Raw genomic sequence first — 27348 nt, forward strand, 5'->3', positions numbered from 1 at the left:
AGGAAGCTGAAATTCTCAGAAATAGCCCTATTTTCAACTTTATCTTCCTGAAATTTCAGTTCTGGGAAATTTTGGTTACATAAAATTAGAAATGCATAGTATTTTGATCATTTACATTAAGTTCACTTGTTTTTAAGGATTTTGTAGGGTTAGCCTAGAAACTCCACATAATTTCACTGGCCCTGAAGAGATATGCCTTAGGGTATTTTTGTGGTGTTAGTGGGAAGATTTTCGCACCTATAAAACAACTAGGCATTCCTCAAAGCCAGGATATCAAAAGACGGGAATGCTGAGGAAGGGGCTCTGAGGGGAGAAAATGGCTGCTTATCTGTGCTATCAGGACAGGAACCTGAGGAGCACGGGGAAACTGAAGGATTATATACTGCTGAAAAACTTGATTTGCCTTAGCTTAAGCTCTCTGTTGCTTTGGGCGTTTTTGGACTAGGTTGTAGAGATGTGTATTTTTTACTCCCTGAACTTTAGGACTGGGTGGAGAAATGCTCAGCAGAGCTGTGTTACCTGACATGGGAGGATTCACCAATAAGGTCAGTTTTTTGGCATTCCTCCCGACAGTGCCCTTTTGTTTTTTGAAGTCTATATAAACGGTTGAAATTTAGGATTGACGAGAAAAGCAAGGTCAGAAAACCCTCAAAGTGCTCTGTGCTCTGCAGCGTAGGAAGAAATGTTACAGCCAGGACTTCACTGGTAACACCTTTTTAATAGGTCAAAGTAACTGTACAGTTCATTATATTCTTCCTGAGAATAATTTATATCCCCCATCAAACCAAAGGGAGCATGGTGGTTTTTATTTAACAGAACAGATGGTATAACTGGAAAAAAAAAGAAAGAAAACATTCACACTGCTCTGCTGTAACTCCTCCCAGGCAAGATAGACTCAGAGATGGGTTAGTTAACTACAGTGGGTTTAAAATATTCAACATGGCTTTAATCTTTCTGTATAAATTATATAAAAACGGGGAACACATATGGTTACAGAACTTCTCTTCTAAATGCGGCTCTTGAGTTGCTCTGGTACAAAGCAGCTTTTTGCTTCCAAAGAAAATAACATTGCTACAAAAAACTGGCAAGTTATTCTGGTGAAAAGACATACAAGAGTTTTCAGTTGTGTTCTACAGCTAGTTTCCAAACGTTTCACATATCCACATAAAAGTAAAAGGCAGAAAGATGAAGAGGGCTTTAGCTTCTTTTGAAATGACTGAAATCTTGAAAATATAGCTTTTTAAATTTTCTTTCTCTGTAAATTGTGATTAGCATATTGCGACGTAAGTGTTCTAATAAAAAATTCCAGTCTGGATAGCTCGTATACTGTGGGCAAGAATTCTCAGCCCTGAGGTTTCCCAGAATTCTTCACTTCACAATATTTTTCTCCAATCTGCAGCTCGGACAGTCCTGGCTCTGAGATTGTAACCCCTTGGCAATTTTAGGTAATGCACATCCTGTGCGATGATGTAAAATGTAATTATTTTCCCTAGTCACGATTCCCAAGGGCTTCTGTACAAACTTCATTCTGTGATAATGCCACATTTTGAATCCCAGACCATCTGGTAAAAACATGGTTAAACTTTTATAATGAGAGAGAGAGAAAAAACCAACAGCTGTCAATCAGGTCTGATGAAGCAGGAGTCACTGGAAATCCTGGACTATGCAGGGTTAATCCTCACCACTGGTGGAAGGCTAGAGAACATCCTTACATGAGCAATATTCTTAAAAGAATGACAAAAAATTCTTCCTCGGTGTTTAATGGGGTCTGGACTGACCAATCATTTTCAATCTGGCTTGATCAATAACATCCAGCAAGTTTTTGGCATCCACAGCCAGAGCATGAGCAGCTGTGAGCATTTGCTTTTTGTATTCCTGCTGCAGGCTAGTCATGACGTATTGCTGGGCCAATTTCATCTTGTTAATCAGTTCAGCCAAGTCAGAGTTCAATAGCTTCTGTGCCATTTCAATCTGGAAAAATACAAGATTCAGTCAGGTCCTGCAGGCAGCATTTCATAGGAGGCAAATAATTTGGGGTATCACACTCATAATAGAATTAATAACAACACAGTGTACTCCCACTAAGGGAGAGCTCCATCTTTGTGGGTGAAATCTAGAGCAGTCACTCTACTTTAGATACCATATTGTGGCCTTCATCTCTGTAGCCAACACACTGGATGGCGCAGAGTAGTAGTTGTGTGGACTCCAGCGGCTTCTTCACCTTACTAAGCTGTGCCGGTTCTAATGGATTTGGTCCACTGCAATCTAGGCGGAGACCAAGAAATCACTCTTCTAGGCCACTGAACAGTCAGCTAGTGTTAATGACTATAGGACACTATTCACCAGGGCTGGATTTGAACCTCTGTCCTAGACAGTGGTGCTGGAACAATTTTTAGAGTGTGGGTGCTGAAGGTGGAAACCATGTATTTGGGTTGTTATTACTGCTTCAAACAATGAGATGCGGCAGCATCCCTAGTTCCAGCACCTATGGTCACAGAGATCAGATTCCTAAATCTGTTTCCACGTTCCTAAATCATCCCCTCTCAGGCCTTTTTCTTAAAATTATTTTGACACTGATCATCTAAGCAACAATAAAATACAATAATTATGAAGGTGTAAGCTACAGATATTTTAACAAAACACGCAGCAGGTGAAGGAACCATTTGGAAGGAGAGAGTCACTGAACAACTCATACTCAGTCATATTCTAACATTTTCAGTGACCCCTGTTCATTCAGATTTTGCAGGCACAGACACAATGACTTGGGGAAAAAATTAACCCTGACTCGCTAAGGACTCAATTTTAAGCAGTGAAGTAAACTCAGTCAATTCTCCTTTAGAATTAGGTTACTTCTGGATATTTCCTGAGCAAAGGCTTCCTACTGCACCAAGCCATACTGAAATATCTGTTTGAGGAGTTTGGTATGCAAATCATAATTTTGTGAGAGAGATTAAACTTGTACCCAGGAATTAATTCCCACATGGTGTCCCTGAATTGGAATCCTAAATCCCACATATCCAATGCAACACTTTTCCCTCTAACTCCTTATATGCCAGGGTGTGATGTGTGCTATTAATTTCAATGAAATTCAAGAGTTCCCAGTAGGCTGGCAGGATAATTTAATGATTAAGATACCTGTCTGCAGGAGGAAGAAACCCCCAAAAGTTAACACTGCTCAGTAAACGAAAGAAAAAGGTACTTAATTTGTACTAGTAACTGAAGGTTCTTCAAGATGTGTGATCCCTATCTGTATTCCACTGTGGGTATGTATGTGGTCCATGCACCCAGAGTTGGAGAATTCTTGAAAACAGGGTTAGTCCACACATGTGCCCCTGCTCTCTTCGTGCCTCCAACCGAGGAGATAAAGGGCAGGGCAGACTGACTCCCTCTCCATTTCCTTCTCTATTGTGAATCCAAGAACAATCCGAAGTAGAGGGGAAGAAAGGTGGATACTGAAATATAGATAAGGACCACACAGCTCAAAGAACCTCCAGTTACTACAAGGTAACTTTCTCTTCCAGTGCTGGTCCCCATGTGTATTCTATGGTGGATGACTGACATACAGGAGAATGCATCGGTGGAATGCTGTACAAAGCCTAATTTCTTGCAAATGTGTGACTGGAACTCCACATAGCTTTTTTGCAGATGTCTTGAAGCAATGACACTGATGTTGCTTGTGCTCTTGTAGAATGAGCCCTCACCCCATGAGGGGGAGGAATGTTAGACAGCTTATAGCAAACTAAGATACAGTGCAAGATCCATTTAGAGATTCTCTGAGAAGATATATCTTGACTTCAAACTCTTTCTGCTACAGCTATAAACAATCTGGGAGATTTTCTGATTGTTTTTGTCCTTTGCAGACAAAAGGCCAATGCTTGTCGCATGTTGAGGGAATGATATCCCTTTCTTTTTCAGATCCATGTGGTTTTGGAAGAAAACACAGGTAAGTGAACTGACTGTTCACATGAAACTTTGAAACTACTTTGTGGGTGAACTTAGGATGTAGATGCTATGACTTTGTTTCTATGGAATATGGCGTAAGGTGGATTTGTCATCAGTACTCTGAGCTCACCCACCCTCCTGGCTGAGATGATGGCTACCAGGAACAGAACCTTCAAGGATGGCAGAATCCATTTTCTCCTGTGTCAGGAGATTGGAAAAGGACTGAATGTTGATTGGTGACTGAGAGGACATGTGTAAGGGACTCAGGAACTAGAACTGTCTGGGTGAGTTCGGGTGATGAGAATGAGCACACTGTAATGAATCTGAGAAAAACGTCTGTGAGCAGGGTGAATGTCCACATGAAAACAAGCGTTTTTCAGACTGAGAGCTGTAAACCACATGCCCTTTTCCAGACGTGGGATTACAGGTGCTAGTGTGACCATGCAAAATTTCAGTTTGGGAATAAAATGGGTTGAGATGGCAGAAATCAAGGATGGGTCTCTGGCCACCTTTTTTTTTGGGTACTAGGAAGTAAGTTGAGTAAAAACCCTTTCCTTGCTACTGCGGAGGTACCCATTCTATTGCTCCTCGCTGCAAGAGAGATTCAGGGCAGGGGTCTGGGGTCTGGAAGGGAGTTAGGGTGAGGGAGGAGAATCTGACCTGGGGCAGGAGGTTCAGTGTGTGGGCTCTGGCCAAGCAGTGCTTACCTCAGCCAGCTCTGGTCCGCTGTGCAGCAGGGCTGAGGCAAGCTCCCTTCTGCCCTGGCTCCGTGCTGCTCAAGGAAGTGGCCACCATGTCCAGTCCCTAGGCGGAGGCACGGCCAGACAGCTCTGTGTGGAGCTTGCCCCTGCAGGTGCTGCTCCCGCACCTCCCACTGGCCGCGGTTCCCGGCCAATGGGAGCTGCGGAGCCGGGCCTGCAGCTCCATCCTGGGAGGGGGGGAAGGGGCCGGAGCCACAGGCCAGATGAAATTAAGCAATGGGCTGGATCCGGCCCGCAGGCCATAGGTTCTCCTCCCCTGGGGTAGAGATTGCCCAAACCCTTAATAAACCTAGATGACACAGAATGAGCAAATATGGAAAAGCCCTCTATAGTTGGATGAAAGGCTAATACTGCAGGCAAATGGACCTTAACTGAGCTAACTGTTAACTCCAATTTCTTCAGATCCATCAGATAATCCAGGATTACTGAAAGAAGCACATATCCAGCAGGAAGCAACAATGACAGCACCAATGGAAGACTCCCTTCCATTTTGGCAGGTAAGTAGCACAGATTGACTTCTTCAAAATATTCAGTAACACCTGTTGCTCTTCCTCTGAGCAGGAGGATTTTAATCCTGAGAACCATCGAGGACCCATGCCTGAAAGCAAAGAATCCCTACATTGGAGTGAAATGAAGCATGCGACCCACATCCTGTGAGAGGAGATAAGGAGTAGTCAGGAGTTTGAGTAGTGGATGGACGCATAGATGAGGCAGGTAAGGATACCAAGCTTGTCTAGGCCAGGTTGGTAATATAAGGATAATCCGGGTTCTGTCCTGTCTGATTTTGTTCATGACCCTGAGTACTAGTGGAGTCGGAGGAAATGCAGAGAGCAAACCCATCTTCCAGGATGAAAGACATGCATCTCCCAATGAGAGGTGCCTCAGACCCGCTCTTGAGCAGTAAAAACGGCACTTCTTGTTCCTGGAAGTGGCAAAGAGATCCACCTCCAGCAGACCCCTTCTTTGGAATAAGTTGTGGAGGACTTCAGAGTCTAGGTCCCATTTGCAGTCCTGTGAGTAGTGTCTGCTGAGAACATCGGCTGTGGTGTTTTGAATGCCTGGAATGCCCTGAGATTTGGATCTGATGAGCTACGCACCAGTTCCACAGCTTGGCACACAGAGGGGGATCTTGCTTCTCCCTGATTGTTGATGTAGAGCATGCAGCACATGTTGTCCATCATAGCCCTGACTGATTTGAAAAGAAGTAGGAAATGGAAGTAGGCATTCCGGTCAGTCCTGAGCTCCAACAGACTGATGTGGAGATTAGTTTTCTAGCTGTGCACCTACCCTAAATTGAGAGAGCATTGAGATAAGCTCTCCTTGCAACAGCGACATGTCTGTTGTTGAAGTTTGTGATGGAGGTGGGTGACAGAAGGGAATGCCTGGGCAGACACTGAGTTGATCTTTCCATCAAGCCAGGGAGCTCCTCACTTGTAGAGGAACCATCACCTGCCTGTCCAAGGTGTGTCTGACTGAAGAATAGGTTGTTCTGAGCCAACCTTGCATGCAGTGAAGGCATAACATTGTGTGATTGGTCATCGAAGTACAAGCTGCCGTGTGTCCCAGAAGCTGAAGACAGTTCCTTATAGTGGTCCAAAGACTCCCCTGAATTGTCCATGCCAAATCAGACAAAGTTACAAACATGTCTAAGGGACAGAATGATTCCAAAGAAGCCCCTATAAACTGAATCTTCTTTAGGGGATTAACATGAATTTCCTTACACTGAGCTGAAGACCCAACTCTTGGAAAAGAGCAAGGGCTGTCTGCGTGGAAGACAACTGCTTTGTAAGAATGGCCCTTGAGTAGACAGTCATCAAGGTACAGGAAGACTAGGATTTCCTCTTGTTGGAGGTAAGCAGCTGCTATTGCCAGGGCCTTGGAGAACACCCTGGGGGCACAGGAGAAACTGAAATGAAATACTCTATATTGGAAATTACCCTGACCTACAGTGAATTGTAGATATTTCCTGTGTGAAGAGTGTATCGCTATGTGGAAATAGGCATCTTGTACGTTGAGAGCCGAAAACCAATCCCCTTCTCCAGTGAAGGAAATATAGCTGCTAGAGTCAACATCCTGAACTTTTGAGGCTTTACAAACTTGTCTGGATGTCTTAGATCAGCTTCCATCCTCAAGGCTTCTTTGGTCTGAGGAAATACTTCAAGTAAAACCTCTTGACCCTGTGAGGGGGATGGACTGGCTCTATTGCTCCTAACAGGAGAAGACAGTTCACCTCCTGTCTTAATATAAACTCATGAGGAATTGAAGAGAGTGAGTGATGTAAAATGGATGGTACAGCTTGATGTTATGACTTCTGTGACCCACTTGTCTGTAGTAACTCATCTCTGGGAATGCTGGAAATAGGAAATGTGGTCCCTAAAGGGAGCATGGTGGGCAAATTGGTGCAGCTGTAAAACCAGATGGATTTGAACCCTCAACTGGCCTATCAAAATTGCTGCTTTGAACGTTGTGTGGTTGTGGGGGGTCAGTGGGCAGCCCTCTTTCTCTGAAACTTATGTATTTTCCTTTGGGATTTGGTGGATCTATGGAATCCAGAGAACTGAGCAGGATGCAGTTCATGACCTATATGGTCCCATATTTGTAGGGATATATGCCCAAGGAACATAAAATGGCTCTAACGTCCTTCAGTTTATGGAAGGACTCATCTGTGGTCTCCAAGAAAAGCCTACGACCAATGAAGGGGAAGCTTAATGGTGTTCTGTACTTCTCTCTGAAATCTCAAAAGCTGGAGCCATAATGACCTGTGCATAACTACTGTTGTCAAGATGGATCTGGCAGCAGTGTCCACAACATCCAAGTATGCTTGAAGAATGGTACTGGCCAATAACTGGCCATCTGAAATGATGGACTGGAATTGCTCTCTATATTCCTATGTCAGGTGTTCAATAAAGACCATCAATCTATTCTAGTTTGTGAAATTGTATGTGGCATCTGATAGTTTGTGATCCTGAATTGCAGGGTTGCTGATGAACAGGACTTATGTACAAATAGATCCAGTCTCTTTAGGTCCTTGTCATGTGGAGTAGACCAAGAGAAATGTTGCCTGCCCTGCTTGTTTACCGCATCCACTACTATGGAGTTAAGTGGAGGGTGGAAGAACAAGAAATCAGAGTCCTTATGGGGCATATAATACTTATCTGCCCTTTTACACATTGGTGGAATAGTAGCAGTTGTTTGCTACACAGCCTTAGCTGGATTAAGGAGAGCCTTGCTGATGGGTAACACCGCCCTGTAGTGTGCTTCTGACAGTGGGATATCCAACAGCTTGAGTTGTGAATCCCTGACCTCTTCGAGTGGAATTTGAAGAATGTCAACTATCCTCTTTATAAGATCTTGAACTTGCTGAAAATCACCAGCCATGGAAGGTGGTGTAGGCATAACAGCTTCATCTCGAGACAAGGATGAGATTGGTGTTGGATAGGTGTCCTCTTTATCCACCCTGTCCTCCTGTTCCTCAAATGCCTCCTCCTGTGTGAAGGCTGGTTGGGCAGGAGAAGACTGAGCAACCCTAGTTTCCCTTTGAGATGTTACCGATGGTCTGGAGAATTGCTGTTGGCAAGAAGTCCAGGGATCCCAATATCACCACCAGAGAGGGGGCCCATACAGGAGTGGGGGTGGTATACAGAGTTGGTTCCATCACCTTTGATGGCAGTTGCAATCTTCCCTGTGATTGTCAAAGAATGAGTTCCTGACAGGATATGTTGCGGAACACTACACTGAAAGAAGGGACTGACTGGAAGTCCCTTTAATTCTCCTCACTATTGTTCAGTGGAGGAGCCCACACAGAACAGGTTGGAGAGTCCTGCAGTTCTGGGAGATGGCAGCATTCTTGAGACTGATCTCTCGGTACCAAAAGATGCTTGATAACCATGTGGAGTGTGGATTCTGGCACATACATTATGGACAGGTCTCTCACATATCTACACTCTTGCAGGAATTGGTACTGACACGGTAGCCAAAGCTGATGGTACAATGAATGGCAGGTGTACTGATGTAGGTGCCAGTGGAGTCTGGCAGTGTTGCTTTATCAGTACCAAGGGTGCTGAATGGACAGGTGCCAACAGCGGGACTGAGTCTGACAGTACCAGATCAGAGTGCTTATGCTTTCCCTCCTTGTCCCTGGATAGAGGGTACAGAAGCCCTTTTGGAGCCATGTCTCTCTCGCAAGCTCTAGGGCTTTCCAGCTCTGCTGGCCTCGGAGGAGGAGTTCTTCAAGTCAACAGTACTAGGGCGAGAAGTTAAAGCTTTAAAGACTGTAGATTTTACATGGAACTTGGGCTTTTTTGGAACAGGCTCCTTCAGATGAGAGTCCATACATGTCATTTTGGGAGCCCTCTCAGAAGCCTACAATGACCTCCTCTTCTTAGAAGAAGCCTGTGCCAAGGTGGAAAGGTCACTGGATCTGTGCAGAGACAGATATACATGGGGCAGGTCCCCTAACCTGATTCAGATGCTAATCAAAATAAATGCTCCATCAATAACAATCTGAGCTTAATCTCCCTGTTATTCCTTGTCCTTGACTTGAGAGCTGGCAGAACAGGGCCGGCGCTTCCATTTAGGCGACCGTAGGACGCCAGGATTTGGGGGGGCAGCATTTTGTGGCTCTCGGCAGCAATTCGATGGCAGGGGGTCCTTACGCGCTCCGGGTCTTCGGCGGCAATTCTGCAGCGGATCCTTCGTTCACTCCGGGACCGGCCGCTGAAGTGCCTCGAAGACTGGGAGCGCGGAAGGACTCCCCTGCTGCAGAATTGCCGCTGCCGACCAAGAGCGCAGAAGGACCCCTGCCTAGGGGACAAAAACCCTGGCGCTGCTCCTGTGGCAGAAATTGCACTTTTGGGAGACATGGGACTCCCCCAATCAACCATCGCTCACAGGTATGGCCTCTTGGCAGGAGAGGCTCCGTTTGAAGCTCGGCAACCCAGGCATGCCCTGCCAAGATGACAAGGCTCTCCAAGAAAAAAGAGAGGAGAAGAAAAAACAAAGTAAGTATCCTCTCACTACTAACACTTACTAAGTAACTATACTATTAACTAACTATACTAACAAAACTAAAAAAGAATCTGGCACATCAGAAAAGGGCAGACAAATAAACAGGGACAAGTTTTTAAATTGTTTGTACACAAATGCTAGAAGTCTAAATAATAAGATGGGTGAACTAGAGTGCCTTGTGATAAAGGAGGATATTGATATAATAGGCATCACAGAAACCTGGTGGACTGAGAGCAATCAATGGGACACAATCATTCCGGGGTACAAGATATATCGGAAGGACAGAACAGGTCGTGTGCAGGGGGGGAGTGGCACTATATGTGAAAGAAAATGTAGATTCAAATGAAGTAAAAATCTTAAGCGAATCCACATGTTCCATAGAATCTCTATGGATAGAAATTTCATGCTCTAATAAAAATATAATATAACATTAGGGATCTATTATCGACCACCTGACCAGGACAGTAATAGTGATGATGAAATGCTAAGGGAAATTAGAGAGGCTATCAAAATTAAGAACCCAATAATAGTGGGGGATTTCAATTATCCCCATTGACTGGGAACATTTCACTTCAGGACGAAATGCAGAGATAAAATTTCTCGATACTTTAAATGCTTCATGGAGCAGCTGGTACGGGAACCCACAAGGGGAGAGGCAACTCTAGATTTAATCCTGAGTGGAGCGCAGGAGCTGGTCCAAGAGGTAACTATAGCAGGACCGCTTGGAAATAGTGACCATAATACAATAGCATTCAACATCCCTGTGGGGGAAGAACACCTCAACAGCCCAACACTGTGGCATTTAATTTCAAAAGAGGGAACTATACAAAAATGAGGGGGTTAGTTAAACAAAAGTTAAAAGGTACAGTGACTAAAGTGAAATCCCTGCAAGTTGCATGGGCCCTTTTTAAAGACACCCATAATAGAGGCCCAACTTCAATGTATACCCCAAATTAAGAAACACAGTAAAAGAACTAAAAAAGAGCCACCGTGGCTTAACAACCATGTAAAAGAAGCAGTGAGAGATAAAAAGACTTCCTTTAAAAAGTGGAAGTCAAATCCTAGTGAGGCAAATAGAAAGGAGCACAAACACTGCCAGCTTAAGTGCAAGAGTGTAATAAGAAAAGCCAAAGAGGAGTTTGAAGAACGGCTAGCCAAAAACTCCAAGGTAATAACAAAATGTTTTTTAAGTACATCAGAAGCAGGAAGCCTGCTAAACAACCAGTGGGGCCCCTTGACGATCGAGATACAAAAGGAGCGCTTAAAGATGATAAAGTCATTGCGGAGAAACTAAATGGATTCTTTGCTTCAGTCTTCACGGCTGAGGATGTTAGGGAGATTCCCAAACCTGAGCCGGCTTTTGTAGGTGACAAATCTGAGGAACTGTCACAGATTGAAGTGTCACTAGAGGAGGTTTTGGAATTAATTGATAAAACTCAACATTAACAAGTCACGGGACCAGATGGCATTCACCCAAGAGTTCTGAAAGAACTCAAATGTGAAGTTGCGGAACTATAACTAAGGTTTGTAACCTGTCCTTTAAATCGGCTTCGGTACCCAATGACTGGAAGTTAGCTAATGTAACGCCAATATTTAAAAAGGGCTCTAGAGGTGATCCCGGCAATTACAGACGGTAAGTCTAACGTCGGTACCGGGCAAATTAGTCGAAACAATAGTTAAGAATAAAATTGTCAGACACATAGAAAAACATAAACTGTTGAGCAATAGTCAACATGGTTTCTGTAAAGGGAAATCGTGTCTTACTAATCTATTAGAGTTCTTTGAAGGGGTCAACAAACATGTGGACAAGGGGGATCCAGTGGACATAGTGTACTTAGATTTCCAGAAAGCCTTTGACAAGGTCCCTCACCAAAGGCTCTTACGTAAATTAAGCTGTCATGGGATAAAAGGGAAGGTCCTTTCATGGATTGAAACTGGTTAAAAGAAAGACAGGGAACAAAGGGTAGGAATTAATGGTAAATTCTCAGAATGGAGAGGGGTAACTAGTGGTGTTCCCCAAGGGTCAGTCCTAGGACCAATCCTATTCAATTTATTCATAAATGATCTGGAGAAAGGGGTAAACAGTGAGGTGGCAAAGTTTGCAGATGATACTAAACTACTCAAGATAGTTAAGACCAAAGCAGATTGTGAAGAACTTCAAAAAGATCTCACAAAACTAAGTGATTGGGCAACAAAATGGCAAATGAAATTTAATGTGGATAAATGTAAAGTAATGCACATTGGAAAAAATAACCCCAACTATACATACAATATGATGGGGGCTAATTTAGCTACAACGAGTCAGAAAAAGATCTTGGAGTCATCGTGGATAGTTCTCTGAAGATGTCCACGCAGTGTGCAGAGGCAGTCAAAAAAGCAAACAGGATGTTAGGAATCATTAAAAAGGGGATAGAGAATAAGACTGAGAATATATTATTGCCCTTATATAAATCCATGGTACGCCCACATCTCGAATACTGTGTACAGATGTGGTCTCCTCACCTCAAAAAAGATATTCTAGCACTAGAAAAGGTTCAGAAAAGGGCAACTAAAATGATTAGGGTTTGGAGAGGGTCCCATATGAGGAAAGATTAAAGAGGCTAGGACTCTTCAGCTTGGAAAAGAGGAGACTAAGGGGGGATATGATAGAGGTATATAAAATCATGAGTGATGTGGAGAAAGTGGATAAGGAAAAGTTATTTACTTATTCCCATATACAAGAACTAGGGGTCACCAAATGAAATTAATAGGCAGCAGGTTTAAAACAAATAAAAGGAAGTTCTTCTTCACACAGCGCACAGTCAACCTGTGGAACTCCTTACCTGAGGAGGTTGTGAAGGCTGGGACTATAACGATGTTTAAAAGAGAACTGGATAAATTCATGGTGGCTAAGTCCATAAATGGCTATTAGCCAGGAAGGGTAAAGAATGGTGCCCCTAGCCTCTGTTCATCAGAGGATGGAGATGGATGGCAGGAGAGAGATCATTTGATCATTGCCTGTTAGCTTCACTCCCTGTGGAGCACCTGGCATTGGCCACTGTCGGTAGACAGATACTGGGTTAGATGGACCTTTGGTCTGACCCGGTACGGCTGTTCTTATGTTTTTATGTTCTTATTAACTTAACAAACTTCTATAAGAAGAATATGAAATAGCTGAGGCATGCTCAAGGTGGGCATGCTAGAGCTCTGTCTCAGGCCAAGGCAGCAGAGAAGAAGCTGAGCCTGAGGGTGGTTTGCCTGCACATCCCTATATAGCCTTGGTGTCCTGCATGAGGAGATATAGGGGACAAGTGTAGGCCAAACAGGCACTGTTAGCAGAAAAATCTCCAATTAAGGGCTCAAGGCACAAGTGCACCAGAAATGGAGCACTCATGAGGACACTACTTGAAGAAGAAATGTGTCTGTATGTGAATAAATTAAAAGGATCTAGTATTTTAATATTTATAAAAGCTCATGATACAATACATGTAATTATCCTAGTTGAAGATGACTTAACACTTAATGTACTGAACCATATATGAGCAAATCCTCACATACCTCTCGATGAGTGCTTGCAGGGAGCACTGGAATGGTCTCATCTACTGTTGCCAGTAAAGTTCGTAGTGCCAAACCAACTTCCTAAAAAATTAAAAAAACCAAACAATTAAAGCAATATTATAACAGGACAGAACGCAGCACAACAATGCACCGATACTTTCCGATTTGATTACTTCCTTTCAGTACTATTTTATTTCTTTCATCTTAGGTATGTCGTTTATGCCTATGGATACAATTACATCTCTTAATCAAACACCAACTACATCTTTAAAAATTATTGTGGCTGTCAAAGGATTTAGGGTGAGAATTTCAAAAGCTCTCAGTATTGGCCTAAATGCTTTGACCACTGACCAAAATGAGAGCAGCACTGGTTTAACACTGCTAAGTGGTTTTGAAAATCCCACCCTGAATTTTTTGCTTTCATAAAATGGAAAAAGGCTTAACCAGAGAAAAAACAGATACACACCAAACTGACAGTGGCTGAAGGATGTCAAAAAGTTGATTTAAAAAATCCACGTTTTCTTTGTAAAAAGTAAAGAAATTGCTGCAGACCGCATTCAATTCTTCATGATCATAGATAGTCTAGGGTAGACTGATGATTGTAATGATTTTTCAATATCCTTCAAAGCACCCCTGCCCTGATAATGAAAATCATGCACGCACAGACTCAGACAGGTATGTTTCTACTCACAAGCTTTCCAGTGTTACACAAGTGTTCTATTTTATGCATTGACAACTACAGTGCCAGTCAGGATAGAAATAAAGGAATAATTGAAGAAAATGGCATCTTCTTACCTTCACCATGGGCACATACTCCTCTGGAGGGGCAGGCTGGATTTTACTGGACATTTCTATTACAGCTTTCACCAGTCCAGTTACATTCTCATACACCTTGTCATTGGACCGATCCAAATTGGCAGTGGGGGGAGGGCTGATTTCCTGTGGCTGAAGCTAAGAGCAGAAAAAGATGCTGTTTTTCCTCTCTTTCCCCAAGAGATGGTGCTAGATTACTTCACAAAGTCTACAGAACTCCAGGATATAGTTTGCTGATTTAAGAAAGATCCTTCCCTCCACACCCTCTGAAAATGTACCCAGTGTGTTCTTTTTGATTAGCGTTGCTATCAAATTTGTAGGTATTTCACTCTAATTGTTTTTTGACTGAGTTTGGTTAGTGAAATGAAGTTGGAGGAATTTTACATCATGAATTGTTTGAAGAGCTCCCCTTATGACTCGCTGAACAGAACAAGCAGCATTGAGAGAATCTGGGAATGAGAAGTACTGAAAAATATTTACATCATATTTAAAATTCCTTAGAGGTTCTCAATTGCAGAGATCGTTCTCTCTGAAATTTTGCAAAAATTCACCTTCAAGGCATGAATTTCATGGTGCTAGTTTTAGGGAGCAAATTGTTCAACCTGACACTTGATTTTCAGACCTCTCATTTTCTCAGCAAAAACTTAGATCATATTTATTTTGATATAGGAACTGGTAATTCACACATTCACAAAATACAGATTTTCCTGAAAGATAAAGAAACTGACTCTTCACTGTCTTGCACCTCGTGAAGTCTTTTACACCTGTGCAAATAGATGGGACACACTGCCAAATCTTAATTCTTTGCTTTACACCCATCTTGTACTTACTCTGCCTGGGTGCAAATAACAACACAAAGCTCAAGACAATGAAGTATCCGAGCCCAAATTTTCAGACAACTGTTTCAATCTCTCACAGCTATGTCAAGGAAAAGTTGTTAGCAACATACTCGGCAGCAGAGAGGAAGAGTACTGCAGTGTATATTACCAAACATTTTGTTAGTGGAATCCACATGGAACATTAAGGAAAATGGAAATTTATTTATTTTACATGCTCAGGATTAAAGCACTGCCAATGCAGCTAATAAGACTGAACAGTTTCATCTCTCTGGTAGATCACAGAAATACCAGCTATATCCTGCAATCCTTAACTCAAGCAAAAGTCCCATAGATGCCCAGCCAGCTAAAGCTGAATCCAAGCAACACTGAGGTAATCCTGCTAGGAAGAGGAACAAAGTTTGAAATACTTGGCTCCTCTGTAAAATCCCCCACTCTCAACAGAATCTGCCCTTAGATTGTAAAGCTAGTCCCCAAACTTGAAGTTTTTTTTAGACACCTTAGTGGTACTAGATGATCAGAGCAGAGTCATTTTGTAGCAAAAAACATCCACTTGCATCTGCAACTGAGTAGTATTCTGCTCTGTTGGACCAGGAGTGGCGCCAGGGTTTTTGGTGCCATAGGCGGAGGTCCTTCCGCGCTCCTGGTCTTTGAGGCACTTTGGCGGTGGGTCCCGGAGTGAGTGAAGGACCTGCCGCAGAATTGCCGCTGCCGATCCAGAGCGCGGAAGGACCCCCCGCCGCCGAATTGCCGCTGAGGTCGGCAAAATGCCGCCCTCCCAAATCCTGGTGCCCTAGGCGACTGTCTAGGTCGCCTAAATGGAAGCGCTGGCCCTGTGTTGGACAGAGACCTGGTCACAGTGATTCAAGCATTTGAGACTTCCAGATTTGATTATGACAACCCATTATATCGGGGAATGAAGCTGCAGACCCCGAAAAAGCTCTAATTGGTAAAAGCACTAACTGATACAAAACAGAGCACTCCACCAAGTGTATCAACACAGGTCACTGTGGACACATCAACCCAGAGCTCTGCTCTCTACACAGGCTCTCCATGGAATAGAGTCCAGTTCAATGGTTCTGTCTTGCTATTCAAAGCCTTCCATGAAACTGACCCCAGCTCCTTCTGTAACTATGGCAGCTTTATTCCACAGGAAGCGTGAGGCTCATGAAAGTAGGAGGACTGTTCATAGAAGCTGGGCTCACACTATGGACCTTTCTCTCAGAAAAGAAAAATGACCATGGGCCTCACCACTTCCAGAGTAAAATGCAAAATTCATTTCCTTGGCTTAGCTTTCCCTCAATAAATTCTCATTCCCATTCACACACAAATGTAAAAAAGCAAACAAAAAGCTATTCAAGCTTAAGTCTACAGAGTGAAAAGAAAAAAAAGAGAGCCTAATTTGTATTTTTAAATACCTGGGAAGCACTCAGATACTACAGTGATGATGCCACAGAAATGCCTAGGTACTTTGCCTGAGTAAGGAATCCAGGATTTAGCACAAAGTAATCCAATTTTGCTGCATTCCACTAAGTAGGTGCTGATAGAAAATACACTGATAAAGCATTCATCTCTTACACTGATGGGAAAATGAATATTGTTATTGGTTACGCTGGTGGTGCAAGGTGGTGTGAATTCTAGTAAATTTCAGTGACACAGTTGTAGAAATTAAACACTTAATCATCTCTATTGTCAAGTCACATGCAAAGCCATTTGTGAATAGCACGCCCACATACACATACACTCTGTGCTTACCCTCCATGGCTATTGTTGAGCAGAATATGTGGGAAGGTTAAAGAAATTTACCAAAGGAAGGGAAAAAAAGAAAAACAATATTAATAAAATGCAGCAGGAAAAACCCCAACAAAACATGTGCAGCAACAAGAGATCAGTTAAAAAAAGCCTGCAACAAAAATGCATTCATAACAATTTTGGCTGGCTCATGTTAGCTGTTGGTCCATTTGTTACGGAAGCACAATGTCTGAGCAATCTTCTTAGCACCCCAGCACAGGAAGTGAAGTTATTTGCCATGCACCCATGCTTACATTTTACAAAATAAATGGGGAAGAGGACATGCAAAGCTCGACAGGAACAAACCAATCTGGCAAATAGAAAAGTGGTAAATTGGGGTTAGGTGTTTTTTTCATAGTAGGAAACAGTGTACTAGGTGAAATGCTGGTATTTTTTAACATGACTAATAATCCATTGCTTGATAGATCAGACAGAGGTTGCATAATTCTTGCTTGAAGATTTGTTTTCGAAGTCCTCATAGTAGGAAATATTTAGTCATCTAACTGTACTGCTCTTGTTCATGAAGATTCTTGTTTAAGACTGTGGTTACAAACTACTGAGAGACCATTTTGGACTGATTACACACAACCCATTTGATTCCTTTGGCTGGGTCTTGGAATGACAGAATAAGGGTATCTATAGTTCTTGATACTTATTTTTTTTCTTTCTGCTGTTTCTATAGCCAACACCAACACTGCTCCACCACAAACTAAACAACCAGGGTTATCTTCACATGGTTGGCTGACTTCCCCTGAACAAGCAACTGTATACTGTACATTTTTTTGATGCCTTTCTCTCCAGAGACTCCAGGGACTAAGAGCCTTGAGTCTTGTCATTTTTACTTGTATTCTGGCATTATGGGAAAGGGAGTTGGGACTTTGTAAGTTCAACCGGCACACTTTGCAAGAGGCTCATTTCTTTATCATATTTTTATGCACTAATGATCCTAGGAAAATAATCTTTTTAACTTGGAAGACTTTGACAAAGCCAGGTTGTATTCAAATACAAGCTTCCCGAAAGAAGGTAAGACAAACCAGTCTCAGGAAAAACAGACTTTCAATCTAGAAAATTAACACAAAACCAATTTTCTTCTGAAAAGAAGCCACTAACTCTAACCACTGAGAGTCTGTGGATCTTTTATTAAATCTAATGTCTCCAATTACCTTTGCATTATACTATTTGTCTGGCCCTGGTGTCAAAGGCATATTTTTTCTGCAAATACTTTTAAGGTTCATCAAGTGTTAGTATTTATAAGGGAATTCTAGTCAGAGAAGCTGAATTTAGTAACACATCTGTTATTGCTTTTTACATTTTCTGAGGTTTGGCAACTTGAAAAGCACTGGCCTCATTTTGTAATATACAGTCTAGCTCTAAGTGGCTTGTTCTGTTCATTTATGCTGATTCTGAAGCATTCAGATAATCTCAGAACAAAAAACAGAGAGAAAGAGAGAAATGACCTTGTGGAAATAGTCCATTTTTGCTAAACGCACGGCTTCAGTGGTGTGACAGTCAGCAGCGACCCTCTAACAGCTGGTAGCCTTATAATAACTGGCAACCATTAGGAGAAATTGAACACCTCATGGACACAGTAGCCTGAACTTTTGAACTGTTTTTCCTTGTCAGTCTTGAGGCAGTTGAAGCTGGTCCTAAGCTGGTTTTTGCTGAGCAGATTGCAGAAGTGCAGGGTTTGCTAACCACCAATCAAATGCTAACACGACCGAAGCCTGTGTGTGAGTGTGTAAAAAAATTCTTGGTTTTTGTATGGAGTAGAGTTTTTTGTACCAAGGTACAGAACTCTCCTTTCTTCTGCAGAATAAAGCAACCTTTTCCTTATCCCTGTCTGGCTGTCATTGGCTCTCAGCTAAGCGGACCCGACATTTCGATAACAGTTTCTGGTGACCCAGATGGGACCCTCCTAGCTCGGACATCGGACTCCGGACGACTGCGGTGAACTAGGAGCGGTGCCACCGGGGTGTTTAGCCCCTCTTCTCACTTCTCCGCGGCCCCTGGGGTTTGTGCTCCAATAAGGTGAGCCTAATAGGATAGGGAAACACTTCCTGGGTTCTGGTTATATTCTGGTTACCTCGTTACTGTATTTCTGTCTTATACCTTTGGGTGTTAGGTGTGTGGGCGGAACTGAGCTTCTTGTTCGTAATTCCTCAGGGTGGAAGCCATAGCGTGCGAGGAAGCCCTGAGGTCATATTAAGATCCTTCTGTTCCGTCCCCTGTAGCAGTCAGTGTAAGCAGAGATTGCTGGCTTGGATTTTTTGGATTAGACCATTATTCCCTCCTTCCTTCTGTTTAATTCTCTATTTGAGTGCCAGAAAAGGGGATGGGTGGGTCTCAGCGGAAACCCTCTAAGGACACCCCTTTGGATTACATGTTAAATAACTGGCCTTTACCGGGTGTTCAGAAAGGAATGTCAAAGAGGTGTTTATTGCAGCTCTGTACCCAGGATTGGCCAGCTCTGGGTACCGATTGGCTCGAGTTCGCGTCTTTTGACATTTCAACTCACTTAACTCCTCTGCGCCTGGTGCTGGAAAACCAGGCACTGGGACAAATGGATTACTGGTTCTTGTGGGACAATGAAGCTTATCGTTGCTTAAAGAAAATACAGATTCAAGCCCCTCTATACCCAAAACCTTCTGCCCCTAAAGAGGCCGATTTTTGGGAAGAAAATTCCCCCATATATTGTCCTCGATCTCGGCCACTGGTAGCAGCAGCACTACCAAGTGGGACGGGCTCAATACCTTCCTCTGCAGCCATGGGTTCAGAAATAGCAGCCCTGCCACAGAAACCCCCGCCTGGGAAAACTGAGGACACTACAGCTCGAGTAGACTAACCGGCTACTGGCGGAATAACGAGTAGTGGGTCAGAGTCTTCTAGCCTCTTGGGTAGTCCATCTCACACTAGATTGGGGTCAGTTTATGGGAAGAAACCCATGGACAATTTAATTCAAGCACCCCTCCAGGTCATCCCAGTTCCAACGACAGAAGGGAATGTCATGGACCATCACATTCATGTTCTGTTTGCCAAAGCAGATCTTACGAATTGGCAAACCACTACGCCTCGCCTCAGGGATGACTTGGATGTCATCCATAGGCGATTCTGTCCCATTTTCCAGTCTCATAATCCCGATTGGCAAGATGTGGGCCAACTTTTGGATTGTTTGTTATGCACAGAGGAGAAGGAGCGGGTCCTTCGGAGTGCCTGGGCTGCCGCGGAAGCTGGTGGCCATTCCCGTGACCTTATAACCCTTGCTAATCTGGACCAATGGAACCTGAATGATCCAGCCCACCCGGTGAATTTAAAGAGATTCCGGGAGTACATTTTAACAGGTATCAAACAGGCAGGCAAGAGAACTCTGGATTGATCAAAAGTTCATAATACTGTGCAAGGGAAGGAGGAGGACCCTTCCGATTTTTATTAAAGACTTTGTAAAGCATTTTGTACCTATACTAACCTAGACCCCAAGACCGCAGACGCACAGTCCACGGTCCGGCTTATCTTTATTTCTCAGTCAGCCTCGGACATCAAAAAGCGGTTACAGCAACTTGAGGGCGCTGAAGGGAAATCCCTGGAGGAACTGGTAAGCGTTGCCACCCGTGTATATAACACAAGAGAGAAGGTACAAGAGACAAAGCAGGTGAGAATGCTAGCGGCTCTTGTAAATGCTGGGAATGAAAAACAAGGAGGGTGGAGGGGACCCCCCCAAGAGGTAACCTAAAATGGACGAGGGGGGTGCCCAGGACACGCCAAAGATATGTGTAACTATGGTAAGCAGCTTGGTCATTGGAAGAGGGAGTGCCCATACCGACCCACTGGGCGACAGCCCCCCCGCCCAGACCCACCGCAACATCAGATGACTGTGGGGAGAACAGACTTTAACGACAGTGAGGAATGACGGCGACCAGGGGTTCTTCTGTCACCTATTCAAATGATTTTACCACTTATGTTTATTCCTCCAATGACCCCTAGGTCCATCTAACTTTGGGAGGAACCGTTTATTCTTGTTTTCTGGACTCTGGGGCTGCCCTCTCCACTGTTACTGTCAAGCCAAAGAAGGGAAGCCTCATGAATAAAAGTATTCCGGTAATGGGTATAGGCGGAAAGCCGTTTGACTGTTCTGTGCTGCAGGAGGCTACTGTGGAAATCTCTGGTGTCTCCGCCTCCCATGCCTTTTTGCCAGCTCCGGATTCCCCAGTTAACCTGTTGGGCAGAGACCTGTTGTGTAAATTGCATGCTCAGATCTTTTTTTTAGATGACAGGATCGTTCTCCGGTTACCTCAAAACCAGCTTCCCCAGCTGTGTGCTGTTCTGACTCAGGCTTCAGAGGACTCGATCCTGCCTGTGGACCCGATCCTACCCAAGCAACTCAGACAAGAGGTAATAGCCTCTCTGTGGGGCACTTTAAAAACAGCCTTGGGCACTCTCCGGACAGAACCAGTGCATATAACCTTGAAGCCAGGTATTGTAATTCCTCAAATTCGTCAGTATCCCATCCCCCAAGAAGCTCTGCTAAGCCTTCGGAACCTTATCACCACATTCCTGCTAGTTCGCACTAAGTCTCCTTTCAATACTCCCATTCTGCCAGTCAGAAAACCTGATACGGATCCAGAGGGAAAACCGGTATACCGATTTGTCCAGGACTTGCGTGTAGTGAATAAAGTCGTCCAGGCTAGACACAACATGGTACCTAATCCTCACACTATCCTGACTGCCATTTCAGCACGTACTGCTTGCTATTTGGTAATAGACTTGTGTAATGCCTTTTTCAGTATTCCCCTAGATCAAGACAGCTGGGATATCTTTGCATTTACATGGACAGATCCGGAGACCGGGAGGGCAGAACAGCTGACCTGGACTCGGCTACCACAAGGATATGTTGAATCGCCAACCATTTTCTCCTCTACTCTGACATGCGATTTAGCTGATATTAAGCTACCTGGTGGGTCCACTTATCTCTTGTATGTGGATGACGTCCTGGTTTGTTCTCCTCATCAGGTAACATGCGAAACAGACACTATTTACTTGCTAAATTGCTTGGCAGATAAGGGATATAAAGTGTCCCCTTCTAAGCTTCAGTTTTCCAAGGACCAGGTAATCTACCTCGGTCATGTACTGACCCCGGGACATCGAGCTCTATCTAGTGCCCGTATCCAGTCAATCCTTAACCTCCCATGGCCAGAGACTAAACGTGAAATGCAGGGATTTTTAGGCCTTGCAGGATTTTGACGTTCTTGGATTCCAGGTTTTGGAGAAATGGCAAAGCCCCTTTATGAGCAGATAACCCATGATGCCGAGGAGCCCCTGCACTGGAATTCTGGGGCTATCAATGCCTTTCAGGAGGTTAAAACAGCCTTGGCTTCAGCCCCAGCCCTTGGGCTCCCTGATTATCAGAAGCCCTTCATTCTCTATGTGCATGAGCAACTAGAGGTGGCCTCGGGTGTCCTGACCCAGACTTTTGGGCCTAAGGAACGACCTGTGGCCTACTATTCCCAAAAATTGGATCCGGTGGCATAAGGCTTTCCTGGTTGCCTTCGGGCGGTGGTTGCTGCTGGAAAGAACATTGTTGCTTGAGCATTCTGGATCAGTAATATTATAACAGGAGAAATCAAATTTTCATGGTGCCATATTTTACTCCAGAGGTAAAAGGAAAGGATGCCAAGAATAAAACACTGCACTGCAGAAAGTTTGTTTCACTGTTACAATATCACCAACCTAGAGTTCCCAGGCAGCATCACATATTGCCCCTGAAAAACTGCTCCCACTGAGAACAGCTCCAGCCTTTTCCACCTCAGGAGGCACAAAGGACGCTTGAGTTTCAACTTCCTGATAATTTACAAGGCAAACAAATCCCCCAAAGCAGTGAACAGATATGTTTAAAGGTGACCTGTATGTTAAGAAACAAATCCCATATACGTCAGCCCCCGGAAAAGGGGCACTCAGCACATGCAGCTTTCTTGCGCTTTAGGCCAAACTGCGGCATCCACTCCATTGGGATGCTCCAGAGGACAGAGTTTTGCAGTGTCACAACCACCATGGAATCCTGCTTGGGGGATGAAGGGATCAGGTGATTGTTTAGTACATGGAGCAGTTCTGTACACTTTCACATGTCGCTATTTCATCTCTATCAGAGTTGAAACAGTGAACGAGAAAATATTTGCAAAACCACATAATATACTTAAATGCATCATTTAGTGGGTCCTTCCCCAAAACACCCTATCAGGGCTCTAGGGGAGCTATGACACTGCAGCAAGAAGCATGCTGGAACATCACAGCAGACAGGGGGACAAGAAAAGAAGTCTCGTATCCCACACATCCTAACATGCACAGGCATGCACCGAAGTGCCTAGGATACCTAATCACTATGTAAATAATCATAACATTGTTGAAATAAATAGAATTGTGGTTATGCTATTTGCTTTCCACCAATTATGGTCTCCTGTACCCCACATATCAGTTACTCTTGAAGTTGGAAGTAACGGCAAATGAAACTCCAACTAAACACAATGGCAGGTGAAGGGGGATGGATTGGGGGCGGGAGAGTATGTTTTCAGGAATTCTTGTTCCAAACAAGGTCCGACTGGAGGGAGATGCAAACCACAGTAGCAAACAGCCAGTGTGAATATGTCCCATGACAACGTATTCGGTTACAAGCTTCGGTTTTGTTTTCACTTTCAGCATCAGCTCCCACATTAGTAATTGTTGATGATTCTTTTTTGGTGCATAATGAGCAATTAGTTAAAACATACTTCATATGACATTGAGCAACGTACCTTCACTCCTTCATTGTAGCTGTCCACAGGGCTGTTGAGACTGGCAAGGCTACCCAAATGGCTGGGGGCTCCAGGACGAGGTGGTTTCTTTGGCGGAGCTGCATGATCTAGTTAACAACATATTTTGCATACCTTACAAAAGGACTAATTTATTATATTGACTTTATAACATTTTGGGAAGGTACTCAGCACACTGAATAAGCTTGTTCTATTTCTGTTTATGAAAACTCCATCTGCCAAACTATGCTTCTTATCTTTATTTCAGCTAAAGGAAGTAAGAAATTAAAAGATCCCACAGTCTTTTTTCAAGCCTTGAAACAATAAAGATAACAGCATGAACTTTTTAATAAGGCCTCAAAAATCTCCGCCACAAATTTGAAAATTCTGGGGCCAAAAGTTCAGTATTTAAATAAAATCAGCCGGAGCACCTCCCAAAAAAATCAATAGGTGTTGTGGGTGCTTAACCCTTCTGAAAATCATGCCAAATTTTATTTAGATGCCTAACCTCAGGTATCCAGTATTGGCCTACATTATTATTTACTACTGTGGCAACTAATGCAATTTCTGAGATTAGAAGAAATGTATCAAGGATCATGAACTTGAGTGTTCATGCTGATTATATAGTAAATTTATGGCTTACCTGGTTTACCCACAGGCTGATATATGTGCTGGTTACCAGCCTGTAAAAGAAAATGTAAGTTTAATATTCTAATTATTACAGTTATGGTGTTCAAGGATCCTCAACTGAAACGTTTGTTGTTGTAACTTGGCCATTAGAGTTATCCAATTTCTTTTAAGATTTCCAGCCACAGACATTGCAAAAGTATTTCCCCTGCTCTCTCCCTCCCCCTCCATTACTCTAAGGTATCACGAGACACATATTGCTTCGAACTACAATTTCAGATCACGTTACTTAGGATAAAAATGTCCATTCAACTTGTGTTGCGTTGCTCACAACCACATTGGCCTTTACCTATATTACTAATAGTTTGTCCTTGCAAGGCTGATACTGGCATTAGTCAAATAAGATGGCACATTTACCACATTTAGTTCTCTATCCAAAGATAATTTTTAAATAAGTTGTGGCTGCTAAGAGAAAAAATGGTAGTAGAACAATTAGACGACTGCATGCTTCGAGTCTTTTCTATTGCTATAGTTTAAATCAGATTAAACAGACTTTTAGAACTTCACAGTAAAAACAGAATAAATAAAAGATACTCTACTTATTCATTTGGAAATCCTTTATATTGGATTGAAATGAGTTGCTTTGCTAATTATATTTACACAGCTTACTGTCAAGTCAGAGGGAAATCTGTTTAGTTATATTGTTTAGTTACAACATAACAAATGCTTTGTATGAGACTTGCAGTTGCCTTCTTGAAAAACAACATCATCTAAATACACTCATATGTTTTATGAAAGAGCTCCTGCAGATTGGGGTTTCTTTTGCAAATAAAAAATGTTGACATAGCTACAGTTCTCAGTTAAGCACAGCAATAAAACATTTATTTATTTATTAAGTGAAAACCATTCTGAAACAGGCTGCATATCTATCTGGTAAAAAGACTGGAAAGAGATTTAAAGTCTCAATCGCATCAAATCTAAGGGAGGTGCATTTTCAACACTTTAAAAAGAACTAATTCTGGGAACTGAGGGTTCACCTAAACTAGTGCAAAGACACACAAGTTCTTGCATGAACTCACTATTAGCTATGGATGAATCGAGTATAAATCACTTCATAGAGTGCTAATTAATTCACTTGCCCAAACTAGCTGTTACTAGTGTAACCTCAGCAATCAAACTTGATTTTGGGGTGTGTGTTAGAGAACATCTGTGCTTGCAAATCTCTCTTTCTCTGAGGTACTCACATGGTCCACACTACTATAGTAACTGAGCACCTCAGAATCTTTGAAGTATTTGTACTCCCATCACCCCAGTGAGGTATGGACCTATTACCCCCATTTTAGAGACGTCAAGTATCAGAGAGGTAGCCGTGTTAGTCTGGATCTGTAAAAGCAGCAAAGAGTCCTGTAGCACCTTATAGACTAACAGACGTTTTGGAGCATGAGCTTTCGCGGGTGAATACCCACTTATTCAGATGCATGTAGTGGAAATTTCCAGCAGTAGATATATATATGCAAGCAAGCTAGAGATAACAAGGTTAGTTCAATCAAGGAGGATGAGGCCCCGTTTAACCAAGGGAGGAGATAACTGGTTTGTAGTTGCGACCCGGCATCTCCACAGTCTTCTGTTAATCTGACGATGGATGGCGTCAAATTTGCACCAGGATCGCGCTGCACAGGCTCAGCCGCTTTCTCTTCAGTCTGATCCTTACAGTTTTTTCGCTGCACGTATGGCCCCCTTAAGCATCTCTACAGTTGGTGGCCAGGGAGGTTGACAGTGGTTCCCTACAGGTTTTTTCTGATATATTGCCAATCATCTTAATATCTGATTTGTGTCACATCTTACTTTTCCGTACCAGACTGTCCATGTTGGGCGATGTACTGAGCAGAGGGCATTGGCTGGCATATGATGGCGTATATTACATTGGTGGACGTGCAAGTGAAGAACGGTGATGGTGTGGCTGATCTGTTAGTCCTGTGAGTGTTGCTGGTGAGATATTGTGGCAGAGTTGGCATCGAGGTTTGTTGGCATGCACAAACAACACTCAATGCCACTTGCCCACATATCTACACGCAGCGACACTCTGCCCACACTGTATCAAACCAGCCGAACCATCACAGGACTAACCAGATCAGCAACAATCACGTTCATTCACTGCACGTCACCAATGTAATACACAATCATAGATGCAGGCATGCCCTCTGTCTGTGAAATCACCACAATACGGACAGTCTTCGGAAAAGACTGAAATGGATACAAATCAGTTATGGAGAGGATATATCAAAACCTGTAGAGAGCACTTCGACCTCCTGGCAACTGTAGAGTATCTTAAGGTGCATCCTGCATGAAAACAACTTCAGGAACTCGACTTCAAGAGAAACTATTTGCTGAGGCTAAGCTCATCTGCAAATTGAACACCACAGCAAATTTGACACCATCAGCTCAGGATTAAACAAAGACTGTGAATGGCTCGCCAACTACAAAACCAGTTTCTCCTCTCTTGGTTTTCACACCTCCACTGCTAGAACAGGGCCTCATCCTCCTTGATTGAATTAACCTCGTTATCTCTAGCTTGCTTGCATATATATACCTACAGCTGGAAATTTCCACTACGTGCATCTGATGAAGTGGGTATTCACCCGCGAAAGCTCATGCTCCAAAACGTCTGTTAGTCTATAAGGTGCCACAGCATTTTAGAGAAAAGAACTGAGGAATAGAGACATTAAGGGACTTGCCTAAGGTGGCACAAGAAGTGTGTGGCAAAGCAGGGAATTGAACCTGGCATTCCAGAGTCCCAGGCTAGTGTCCCAGCCAATGGATCATCCTTCCAATGGCAAAGCTAATGGGATAAGCAGCACTAGGAACAGCAATGCAGTATTTATCCAAAAGAAGTTTTTCAGGTCTGACCTTATATCAGCTGCCTTATAAAAGCTCAACTTAACAAAACCAGAGGTTGCAACATCTGCAGAAATGAATTTTATGGTATTAAAATTACAGGCAGAGATGGCAATGACAGCTATATTTAAAGTTATCTAACACTTTCCATTATAAGACCCTGTTTCCAGCTGCTTAAAACTTGGCCAAATGTTAACCATGTGGTCTGAAAATTTCCATGCTGGATCTCTGCCTCATATTTGCAGAAGCACTGAACACTCATAACTGCAAGTGAAGGCCACTGGAGCTGCATTCCATGTATTCTGAAAAATCAAGCTCTAGCCGTCTCAAGCTGAGCACCAAAAATTAGTGGACATTTTTAGC

At 43.3% G+C, this 27348-nt stretch overlaps 1 protein-coding gene and 1 long non-coding RNA gene across 10 annotated transcripts in view; one reads left to right on the forward strand and one right to left on the reverse strand.

The window, feature by feature from the left end:
• Nucleotides 1-698: 698 nt before the first annotated feature.
• Nucleotides 699-27348, reverse strand: part of PTK2 (protein tyrosine kinase 2) — a 405326-nt gene continuing 378676 nt past the window's right edge. For all 9 annotated transcript variants that reach the window (XM_075063277.1, XM_075063281.1, XM_075063280.1 and 6 more), the window contains 5 exons: nucleotides 24107-24146; nucleotides 23467-23573; nucleotides 14043-14198; nucleotides 13248-13328; nucleotides 699-1971 (listed from right to left, as the gene is read on the reverse strand). In XM_075063277.1, the coding sequence (XP_074919378.1) occupies nucleotides 1759-1971; nucleotides 13248-13328; nucleotides 14043-14198; nucleotides 23467-23573; nucleotides 24107-24146 (597 nt within the window). In that variant the 3' untranslated portion in view covers nucleotides 699-1758. The remainder of the gene's footprint in view (nucleotides 1972-13247; nucleotides 13329-14042; nucleotides 14199-23466; nucleotides 23574-24106; nucleotides 24147-27348) is intronic.
• LOC116838186 (uncharacterized) overlaps nucleotides 1994-27348 on the forward strand; it is a 64068-nt gene continuing 38713 nt past the window's right edge. Inside the window, exon 1 of the long non-coding RNA XR_004376884.2 lies at nucleotides 1994-3943. This is a non-coding gene — a long non-coding RNA (uncharacterized LOC116838186). The remainder of the gene's footprint in view (nucleotides 3944-27348) is intronic.

Source organism: Chelonoidis abingdonii, chromosome 2 (genome assembly GCF_003597395.2).
Source record: "Chelonoidis abingdonii isolate Lonesome George chromosome 2, CheloAbing_2.0, whole genome shotgun sequence".
Classification (NCBI taxonomy): domain Eukaryota; kingdom Metazoa; phylum Chordata; order Testudines; family Testudinidae; genus Chelonoidis; species Chelonoidis abingdonii.